The sequence below is a fragment of the Triplophysa dalaica genome, chromosome 22 (genome assembly GCF_015846415.1).
Source record: "Triplophysa dalaica isolate WHDGS20190420 chromosome 22, ASM1584641v1, whole genome shotgun sequence".
Classification (NCBI taxonomy): domain Eukaryota; kingdom Metazoa; phylum Chordata; class Actinopteri; order Cypriniformes; family Nemacheilidae; genus Triplophysa; species Triplophysa dalaica.
The window spans coordinates 3,296,764-3,307,326 of record NC_079563.1 but is presented as its reverse complement, the minus strand read 5'-3'; the positions used below and the strand labels follow the sequence as shown (position 1 = coordinate 3,307,326).

The window sequence follows — 10,563 nt, the reverse complement described above, 5'->3', positions numbered from 1 at the left end:
GTCAGTCTGATGTGTGGAAAACAGCTAGTGCGTGCAACAATTTAGGTTTACATTTTTATTTGCTCTACTGATGGTCACTTTTGTAGAATTTTCTCTACACTGAACAACTTTTTATTCTCATGTGTCATTTACAGTCTTTGAGTTACTCCAAGTTACTGTCTCATGATGGAGAAACTGAATTTGACATACTTTTAATTTGTGCAGTTTTATTTAAATCAAACATATTAAGCATCGGACCCATATATTTAAAAATATTCAAATCAATAATAATTATTTAATTCTAATACTTGCTCATAAACATAAAAATCTGTTGGTTTTAACCATCAATCATCTATTTGCAGAATACACAAAGCATCTATGTTTGAATGGGGTTCCTGCAAAGAATTATAGGTCCCTTTAAAAACAGATCCTTTTCAACAGGATGAGAATAAAACACTTACATTTGAATTACATGATGAAAATACATCTTGCCTCAAAATATTAAATTACTAAAAAAAAAAAAAAAAAAAAACATTGGGAAGTGCCGTTTACGATGAAACATACTGATCAAAGAATATTATGCGTGTGTGTCGGTAAGAGTTAATTCATGTGAATTGGTGGTGTTAATTTAGATGACGTTAGATTTAAATATAACAGTCTGATGTTTAAAAATTAGTGTGTTTGTATGTTAATTTTGGAGAGAATTGTAAATGCACACTGAAACTGTTTGGAATTAAATTGAATAGGTTGTTATTTCAATATTTTACTTTATTCAGTAATTCCATTGCTGAGTAACAATGTATTGTAAACCATGTAAATGATCACAACCAAAAGAATCAGTTAAAATGAGAAAGCATATTTAACCCCATCACTTCTTCTGTGGCTTTGGTTTGTATGAAACATTCAATTGTAAGTAAAAATGATATGATTCACAATTTAAACAATTTAGTTACATACACATAGTTAAAGTATTGAATATTGTAACAAATAAAATGATTCGTTAATTTGGCCTGTATAGGTATAGGTTTGACAGCTGGGGCAAGATGCCCTCGGCATATCCTTTATGAATACATGTCTTTAAAACAAGACAAACACAATATGGCTAACTTTTCTATTAAGATTTATCAATATACATTTGTTCTTATGGTAGTATCAGAATAATCAAAAGAGTTTCAAAAAAATAAACAAGTATAGCAAGATCTTGAATACGTGAGTTATGCTTCATGTGGCATGAGTATACACAAGAAATGGATCAGTATGTTCTTCTGCTGACTTGGATTTCTTTTTGGAGAAGTGTACAGCAGAATATTCTACTGACTCGAACTCCTGCTCCTATAAAAACAGAAATGTTCAAATATGTTGATATTTTAATCAGGACTTTTTTTCTGAGGCATTCGTGACCCTGCCTGTTAAACCCCAGCTGAACTCATAAATCAACAGTCATTTAGTGTTTCCTACATGATCAATGTTAAGAACATTCTGTGAAAATATAACATTAATATCTTTAATATTGACGGAGTTATGCAATGTCAATGATTGAAATCAAAGTGAAATTAATGGTGGAAATCACATTTGGATGCTTTATTTTCACACGCAGGGGCACATTTTTCAGAGACTAGAAAGTAGTGAATGCACATGTTTGCTAACTCAAAAGATGATATAAGGTAAAGTAAAAAATTTGAACAAAATGCTAGCATTTTTTAACATTTTAGTAATAGACAATTAGCTTATTTTTAAAAACATGTAAATATTTGAATACAGAATACATGTTTTTTTACGACATCAAAACAATTGAAAAATGTGGTTGCCATGTTTTGTTAGTTTTAGTGTTGAAGTGCAATTTAAACAAGAAAATCCCTTTAATCGCATAATGTCCTTTAATCGGCAAAAGAAACATATGCAACATGTCTCTTTATAGAAAAAGGATAAACTCCTAAAAATTGCAAGCACCCATCATTTTGGATCGACAAACAAGGCTCTGCCTTTCCCATGTAAAAATTGAGATGCAATTGTTTTAAATTTTTCATGTTTATTTATTTGTTTGTTTAGTTTGGTAAATAGACTAAATCTATGTCGTAGTTTACCTCATAATTATGTTGATGTGCTTGGCATTCTGCACCTGGTACGAAGCCGAGAAGGAGATAAGAAAATGTATTTATTCTTTATTTGAAGGGATTTATTCTACATTTGAAATTAGCTTAAGCTTGTGGAAAGAATTTACCTTGTCTCTGTTGTTTGTGATGTCTGATAATAGCTAAAATGAGCAGAATACTTAAGGTACAAATAATAATTCCACCAAATAGGAGAGTCAGGCTGAAAAAGATGCTTCCAAAAACGTTCTCACTAGGCGTAGGACATTCCATCTGATCTATGAAATGTAAATATAATATTACTCATACATAAAAGTCAGAAGTTTTACATAATTATATTGCATATAGGAATATATATTCTGTTAAATATTTGACCTGTGGTTCTCTCTCCATTATCCTAAATGTGTGTTTTCACTATGCGTGTGTGCGAGTTTGTTTGTGTGTGTGTGCGTCTATGTGAATGTGTGTAAGTATGTATGCATATTGTGTGTGTTGAGCATTTCTATGTCTGTCTTTTGTTGTTTTCACCTTTTTCTTGTTTTTACAGGTATATGTCTTTAGTTGTTTTACTTGTAGTCAATGTGTCTCATGTACAGCTGCTTTGTAACAATGAAAATTGTAGAAAGCGCTATATAAATAAAGTGGAGTTAAGTAGAGAATAAAAGATGAAATTATACTGTATATATTTATCTTATTATTATAATTTGAGAGTCATTAACATTAACATCTATACACTCAGTTTAGAAAGTAAAATATCATACATACCCATTTTCAAGTTCTCTGTTGCATTTTTTCTTGACATATCATGATTTTCTGAATGGGTAAAAAGTTTTACTGTCATGAGTTATATGTTATATTGACGGTTGTTTTGTCAGAGATACAGGCTGACTTTGAATTATAGACGAATAAGAGAAAATAATATATATTATGTTGCTATGACAACATGAATTATTGCTTGAAATTACCTTTTACTTCAAGCCTGATTCCATTGAAAAATTGTATGTTATATTCCATAGCTCCACAAAAGTAGAAGCCAGAATCAGAAATATTCAAATCCATTATTGTTAAAGTAGTCTTTTTTCCACACATTTGCATGATCAGATGATTCTTTGTGAAATTGTTTGAATATCGCGGCTCTACACTTTGAAGACTTTCCGTGTATAGCATGCAGACAACCAGAATGGGCACAGCATCAGATGTCTGCTTAAACCAGCACAGATTTCCAGTTACATGAATAGTATGTTCACACCAAATAGTAACTTTATTATTTCCAGTGGAAACCTTCATAGTGACTGCTGGACACATAACAGTGAGTACACCTGAAACACATTCAAGAAGAAAAATAAAACTGACCATACATAAAAAAATCTAATTTGTGCAATATAAAAGCATGCAAAGTCCAATATATCTAACATTTGATGAAATGCATCTCATCATAGAACTCAAAGTTACAATAAGTATTATTTGTCTTACCTGTACCAAAAAGCAAAAAAGTTGTACTTGATATGTGTAGCATTTCTTCTCTTGGTCAAACTACAGCTGAAGAGGACATTAGGTAGGTGATATGTTCTTTATATAAAAGAAGGAGTGGCTTTTGTTGATGTGGCACTTCCAATGACAAGGCCAGAGCCCAGAGACCACCAGCAGCACAGAACAATTGACAAAATATGTACTGCATCTGTTTCTTCTAAAGGAAGAAAGATTTTACTCATAAGGCCAGTAGAAAGCCTTTATTAGATAAAAATAAAACAACTATTTTGACTCAAATTTAAATATTTGTCAGACATATGTGAAGAGTTTGGTTCCAAAATGAGACAACTCTGCTAAGAAAAAAATAAAATAATCATGTTTTTTATGATGTTATCATGTTTTCATTGTGTTTTATTGTGTTAGTAAGCTTTACTTTTTGAGATATTATGTGTTAAATTAAAACAAAAGATCTGCAGTTTGATTGGTATTAATCAAATTTTTGTTTATAAATATATATATGTTTATTTATGAATATAATATTTTCTTTAACAAAACCTGAGAAGACTGTTTCAATAGGTTGAGAAGCAGTAGTGGTAGCATGTTATACATAAACCGTTTCAAGAACTTAATGTGGTCCATGCACATGACTTGTGAATCGCATGGAACTGATTTGCATCGGGATTAGAGGCGAAAACAACAACACTTTTTATTTTTACACTCCTTCAGAGTGTCACCAATCTCTGCTGTGTTATTGTTTTGCGGCCTCTAGTGTTGAAAATTCCACATTACATAGAAACCTTTTTACTCATATAAACCTAAACTTTTCAGAAGTTTTCAAAACCTTTCAAACGTTTTAAAACATGTGTATTCAGCTGATCTTTGACACGACCTCGGACAGCAGCTCAACATTTATTGGACGCTAGTATGATCTAATATTTGAAGTTTTTTAAATGTTGTAGATTTAAGCAGGTAAATGAGAATCGCTAAAATGTCTCAATATATTTCGAGATAAAGGTCATGTTAATGATTTTCAGGTCTGCAAGTTAATTTAAGCACCACTTTTTCAATAACAGAGGAATATGTGAAAGAATGGTACTTGGGGTAAAAAGCACCCCTGCTGATGGGGATAGAGGAGCACTAAATTAACATGATAATAAACATCTGGCGAACCTATCCATTTGTTGACATGACATGGTTAGATTAAAATAATGCAGTTGGGTGTCCCCCTAAGAGATAATAACCAAATTTATAATGAAACAATTACATAAAAATATTGAATTAATCATATAATATCATACAATCTAAATTATTGTTCTTACTTTAAATCAATATTAAATTATTATGATATCTACACAATAATGTCTGCTTTATATATATTGTGATATAATTTTTTTGCTAAAGTTATTGTTATGAACAAGTATTTACTTAAACCATTACTATTTTAGTATTAGTATCAAAACTGTGTACCCCTGCCGGTGAGCTTTTTACCACAAATATGGGGTGAAAGTCCCCCCCTGCTACCTCATACATTTATGGGTTTTTTAAACAAAATTAACCACTTATGATTTAGTTTTACAAAAAATCTGTTTGTTTAATACAAATATATATATTGGGTGTAGCGAAAAGCATATTTTTTCTTGAGGTGTGCATTTAGCCCCTTTGTACATTTACAGATACACTTACAACTTTAATGCTGTTGCTACAGTACTGCTATTGTCTATTAGAAGACTGATTTATCAAGAATTTGCAAATAAACAAGTTTCAACTTTAAATGGCATTCACCTCAACAAATTTGAATCCCAACACAAAGCAATAACAGAGCTCTTAAAAAGCCACATTTGTTTACATCCTGCATGTGGCTCTGATATGCATGTGTAATGTGATAGAAATGACTCAAATATTTTGAATGATGTTTAAATACTGCATTCTATATACGTTTTTGCTTATCTTCCATTGTTATGCAACAAATGTCATTTGTAAACCATCAATAATTTTGTGTGTTTTTAGTTTCCAGTAAGGATCAGATGACAGGAGAGATCAGCAACAGTGGTGGAGCCAGAGGGGGTCCAAGGTGACCCTGAAAACCCCTGACATCCAATTGGCCAACCTGGGTGCCATCCCAAAATTTGTTTCACTACGTATGTTGACTAACATCTGATTTCACCTCTCGTTGATGCTTTTATTTTGACGTTCGGCGGCAGTGCTTGATTTGAAGTCATGTTTTAAATAAGTTTCAATCTTTAGCCTTGGTTTAAGGATTCCTCAACAACTTTTCATTGTCTAAGTTAATGTTATGCTCAATTAACAGATAGAATCGGTTCCAAACATTCATTGTTTACATCATGGTCGAAAATGAACAGAGTTTTTGGAAAAAAAATGACAACAGATGAACAAAACCGCACTCCAAATTCAAGATTAAAGAGGAAAATCTGTCCGTGCATAATAAAAAACCAGCTACGACAATCTAAAAATCTAGCAATCTAAAAAAGATTTGGTGAAAATGAACGAATGAGGATGAAAGCATTTTTACAGTGCTCCTACAGCTTTGAGCATTACAGCCAATCAAGTTCATGGTATGAAGATACTGGCCTATCAGAGACATTCACCGTTGAAGAAGAGCTGAAGTGCTCCATGCTCAAAAAGTTGATCATTAACAGAATAAAGAATAGATACGATGTATGAAAGAGATTTATAAGAGTAGTCAGACTCTCTACTCTATAACCTGAGTGTTTTAGTGATGTTGGGTGATCTTAGTTTGTTTCTATACATTTCCCGTTTAAATAACTGATTTTATGTTCCTTAGAGAATCAAAACCACAATAAAATAGTTAATAAACGCATTTAAGCTTGTTTTGTAGAAAGTAATAATCAAGATGACAACATCAAGGGCAATAATCAGCATAATGATTATTTTTATCTTGCAGTCCTATGGAATGAGTATATGTTTTATCACACCAGTTTAAAGACACCTCTGGTGCTGCTTTGATTCTGTTTAAATTTATCAGGGTTAAATTATGTTCCCCTTCAGTCGGTCTCTCGACGTTGTGTTGAGAGACGACTGGGGTTTGATCTTGAGAACCTATCATCTCCGAGAGGAATTTCTAAACGCCAATAGGATTGGCGAATGGCCCGCCCACGCCAGTCTCCGCCCCGTACATACGGGTATAAAAGGAAGATGGTGGCGGTCATTCATTCACCTTTTGTTCTTCGGAACTGTTTTGCACTATATGTCTCAAATGTATTTTTTCTTCGAGAGAGTCTTTCTTCTCCTGCCGGCGCGACGTGGAAGCAGCGGATCCCCTGGTGTGACGACGGTCTTCCCTTCGACTTCCCGGCAAATTCCCACAGAGCCTTAATTCTAAAAGAGCAAATTTCCCAGCTGCTGAGCATGTCTCGCAGCTGTGTCCTTGGGTGCGGCAGACTCATTCCCGAGTCAGGCGGCCATGAAACCTGCGTCACATGTTTGGGCGTAAAGCATGCTGAAGCAGGTTTCAGTGATACGACATGTCCTGTCTGCGAGGACATGGCTATCAAGGTGTTGCGGTCACGGCTGGCGACGTTCTTCGGAACTGTTGCCGCCAACCCGCTCGCTTCTCAGGCGAGTTCGGCTGCCGCTTCGGCGAAGTCGACCGCCTCGACGAGCAGCGGGGGTGATATGGGGACTGCTATGGATGTCGCTTCGCCAGCTCCGGCTCGGCGAACCGCCCATACCCCAGTTCGCTCACCTGGTGCGTCCCCGATGGACGGCGGTAGACCGTTCCATAGCGGGCAGACTCGCAAGAGGGATGATGACGAAATCTCTGTCGCGGCATCGGACAGCTGCCTACTGGCATCAGACGGGGACGATCTCTCCGAGCTCCTGTCCACGGGCGGTAGAGCTCGTGATGGGACCGACCCGGAGATGTCGGCAATGCTTGCCCGGGCAGCCGTGAGCATCGGGTTGCAGTGCGTTAATCCGCCCTCCCCGAAACACTCGCGGCTTGATGAATGGTACCTGGGTACGGGTCGCGGCCAAAAACCGCGAACCACCCCGGTGCCGTTCTTCCCGGAAGTGCATGAGGAGCTCACGAGGTCGTGGAATGCACCTTTCTCGGCGTGTTCTACACTCGTGGGCTCGGCGGCTGTGACTTCCCTGGATGGCGGGGCGGCCCGAGGCTACGTCGACATCCCCCAGGTGGAGCGTGCTGTAGCGGTGCACCTCTGCCCGCAGACGGCTGCCACCTGGAGGGGTCGACCTAGACTCCCGTCTAGGGCGTGTAAGCTCTCTTCGACCCTGGTGTCGAAAGCTTACAACGCAGCTGGACAGGCCGCCTCTGCCCTCCACGCCATGGCGATTCTCCAGGTCTTTCAGGCTAAAGTCCTGAAGGATTTGGATGAAGGGAAGCCCGACCCCACTCGCATGAGTGAGTTGCGTACTGCCACCGACCTCGTGCTGCGAGCGACGAAGGCCACGGCAGGCGCATTAGGTCGGTCGATGTCCTCTATGGGGGCCCAAGAGAGGCATCTGTGGTTGAACCTTGTGCAGATGGGTGAGGCACAGAAGGCCCGCCTTCTGGATGCCCCCATCTCGCAAGCAGGGCTGTTCGGTGACACCGTGGAGAACGTGGCACAACAGTTCTCCGCGGTACAGAAGCAGACGGAGGCAATTCAACAGATTTTGCCCCGCCGCGGCATGACCACCCATCGGTCGTCACGTCCCCGAGCGCAGCCTGCTTCCCAACAGCCCCGCCCCTCTGCTGTGGCCCCTCCGGTTCCGGTGCCCTCCCCCAGGACGGCCCACCCGAGACGCAGACCCACGCGGAGGAGAGCGAAACCCCGCCAGCGACCCGCAAAGGACTCCCAGCGGCCCTGACGGGATGAACCCAGGGGAAACATCGGGCCCGACGTCGGCCATACCATCGCCGAGTCGGTACGAGGCGCTGCCTGACGCGTCTCCACACTGCCTCGTTAAGAGAGTTGTTCTCCCTGGGTTTTTCTCTCCCACAGCACCCTTCGCCGCGCAGTGGCGAGGGTGGACGGCGCGGACGACTTCAACCTCCACGCGACGTTGCGTCGACCAGCGCCATCAGACAGGTAAGTCCGCAGAGCCATCAACCTCCCAGGGATCCGTCCCGGTGCGAGGTGACCGCTCTGCCACCCACCGAACCACCTCTTCCAGGGACGGTGAAGGAGATCGTTCCTCTAACACCGTTGGCAAGGTCGTTGGCTGCGTGGCAAACGCATACCAGCCCTTCACGGTGGTTGGACCGAATGATCCGTCTCGGTTATGCGATCCAGTTCGCCAAGTGCCCCCCGAATTTCCGGGGCATTCTGTTCTCCTCAGTACGAGGAGAGAATGCCCCCGTGCCTCGGAGAGAGGTCGCCGCCCTGCTGGCGAAACGCGCGATCGAGCCCGTCCCCATAACCGAGATGTCCTCTGGGTTCTACAGCCCGTACTTCATCGTCCCCAAAAAAGGAGGAGGGCTGCGCCGTATTCTGGATCTACGCGTCCTGAACAGGTACCTGCACAAGCTACCGTTCCGGATGCTGACTCAGAAGCGCATCTTGGAGTCAGTTCGACACCAAGATTGGTTCGTGGCAATCGACCTGAAGGACGCGTACTTTCACGTCTCCATTCTTCCTCGACACCGACCGTTTCTACGGTTCGCGTTCGAGGGGAAGGTGTATCAGTACAGGGTCCTGCCCTTCGGTCTGGCCCTGTCTCCGCGGGTTTTTTCGAAACTCGCCGAGGCCGCCCTAGCTCCCCTCAGGGAACAGGGCGTGCGTATACTCAACTATCTCGACGACTGGCTTATTTTGGCACACTCGCGAGATGTGTTGAGTACGCAAAGGGATCTTGTGGTCAGGCACCTAGACCGTTTGGGCCTCCAGGTCAACCGAGAGAAGAGCAAGCTCTCCCCAGCGCAGAGCATCTCGTATCTCGGGATGGAACTTGACTCTGTCCGCATGTCGGCGCAGCTCACTACCGAGCGTGCACAGTCGGTGCTACGCTGCCTGACACAGGTCAGGCAGGCCACAGCGGTCCCACTGAAACTATTTCAGAGGCTCCTGGGGCACATGGCATCCTCAGCCGGGGTAATCCCGCTTGGGTTGATGCACATGCGACCGCTACAGCACTGGCTTCAGAGTCGGGTTCCGAGGACGGCGTGGCACCGCGGCACCAGGCGGATTACGATCATGCCCCAGTGCCGTCGTACCCTCATCCCTTGGGCAAAGTTGTCCTTCTTGCGAGCGGGGGTTCCGCTCGGACAGGTTTCGAGGCGCGTCGTAGTTACGACAGACACTTCCTTGCAGGGATGGGGGGCAGTGTGCAACGGGCACGCAGTAGCAGGGCGGTGGACGGGCCCCCGACTGCGATGGCACATAAATTGCCTAGAGTTGCTGGCAGTTCATCTAGCACTGAGGAGGCTACGGCCCCTAGTGCAAGACAGACACGTGCTAGTCCGGTCGGACAGCACGTCTGCCGTGGCGTACATCAACCATCAGGGCGGCATACGCTCACGGCAGATGTCGCAACTAGCCCGACGCCTTCTCCAATGGAGTCAGCAGGTGACCAAATCCCTGCGAGCCACGTACATCCCGGGGAACCTGAATCAGACAGCCGATGCGCTCTCTCGTCAGGGGACTCCCCGTGGAGAATGGCGACTCCATCCCCGCGTAGTCCAGCTCTTATGGGAGCGGTTCGGGCAGGCTCAGGTAGACCTGTTTGCCTCCCCGGACTCCACCCATTGCCCGCTTTGGTTCTCCCTGAACGAGGGCACCCTCGGCACGGACGCCTTAGCGCTGGCCGCGAGACAAGAGGAAGTACGCCTTGGTAGGGTAGAGGAGCACCAAGTCCTGTTAGTTGCGCCGTACTGGCCCAACCAGCCTTGGTTCCCAGACCTCATATCTCTGATGATAGCTCGCCCCTGGCCGATTCCCCTCTCGAAGGACCTTCTTTCGCAGGGGAAGGGCACGGTTTGGCACCCCATTCCGGGCCTCAGGAATCTCAATGCCTGGTCCCTGGACGGGACGAGGAGAGTTTA

General features: G+C 42.6%; 1 protein-coding gene across 1 annotated transcript; it reads right to left on the bottom strand.

The window, feature by feature from the left end:
* Positions 1–638: 638 nt before the first annotated feature.
* Positions 639–3,676, bottom strand: LOC130412013 (uncharacterized). The gene is made up of 6 exons (XM_056737092.1): positions 3,543–3,676; positions 3,035–3,388; positions 2,835–2,882; positions 2,201–2,347; positions 2,064–2,098; positions 639–1,311 (listed from the first exon to the last, which is right to left on the bottom strand). Exons 1-6 carry the CDS (start codon positions 3,583–3,585, stop codon positions 1,201–1,203), a joined length of 738 nt encoding a protein of 245 aa, XP_056593070.1. The 5' UTR covers positions 3,586–3,676; the 3' UTR covers positions 639–1,200.
* Positions 3,677–10,563: the final 6,887 nt, after the last annotated feature.

What these genes read in the sequence shown, in the direction of transcription:
- LOC130412013 (XM_056737092.1), bottom strand. Translation starts at nt 3,585, where the DNA reads ATGCTACACATATCAAGTACAACTTTTTTGCTTTTTGGTACAG. An exon ending in TTTTTTGCTTTTTGGTACAG is followed by an intron (nt 3,389 to 3,542) that starts GTAAGACAAATA and finishes AATGTGTTTCAG; the next exon opens with GTGTACTCACTGTTATGTGT. An exon ending in AACAGAGAACTTGAAAATGG is followed by an intron (nt 2,348 to 2,834) that starts GTATGTATGATA and finishes TACATTTCATAG; the next exon opens with ATCAGATGGAATGTCCTACG.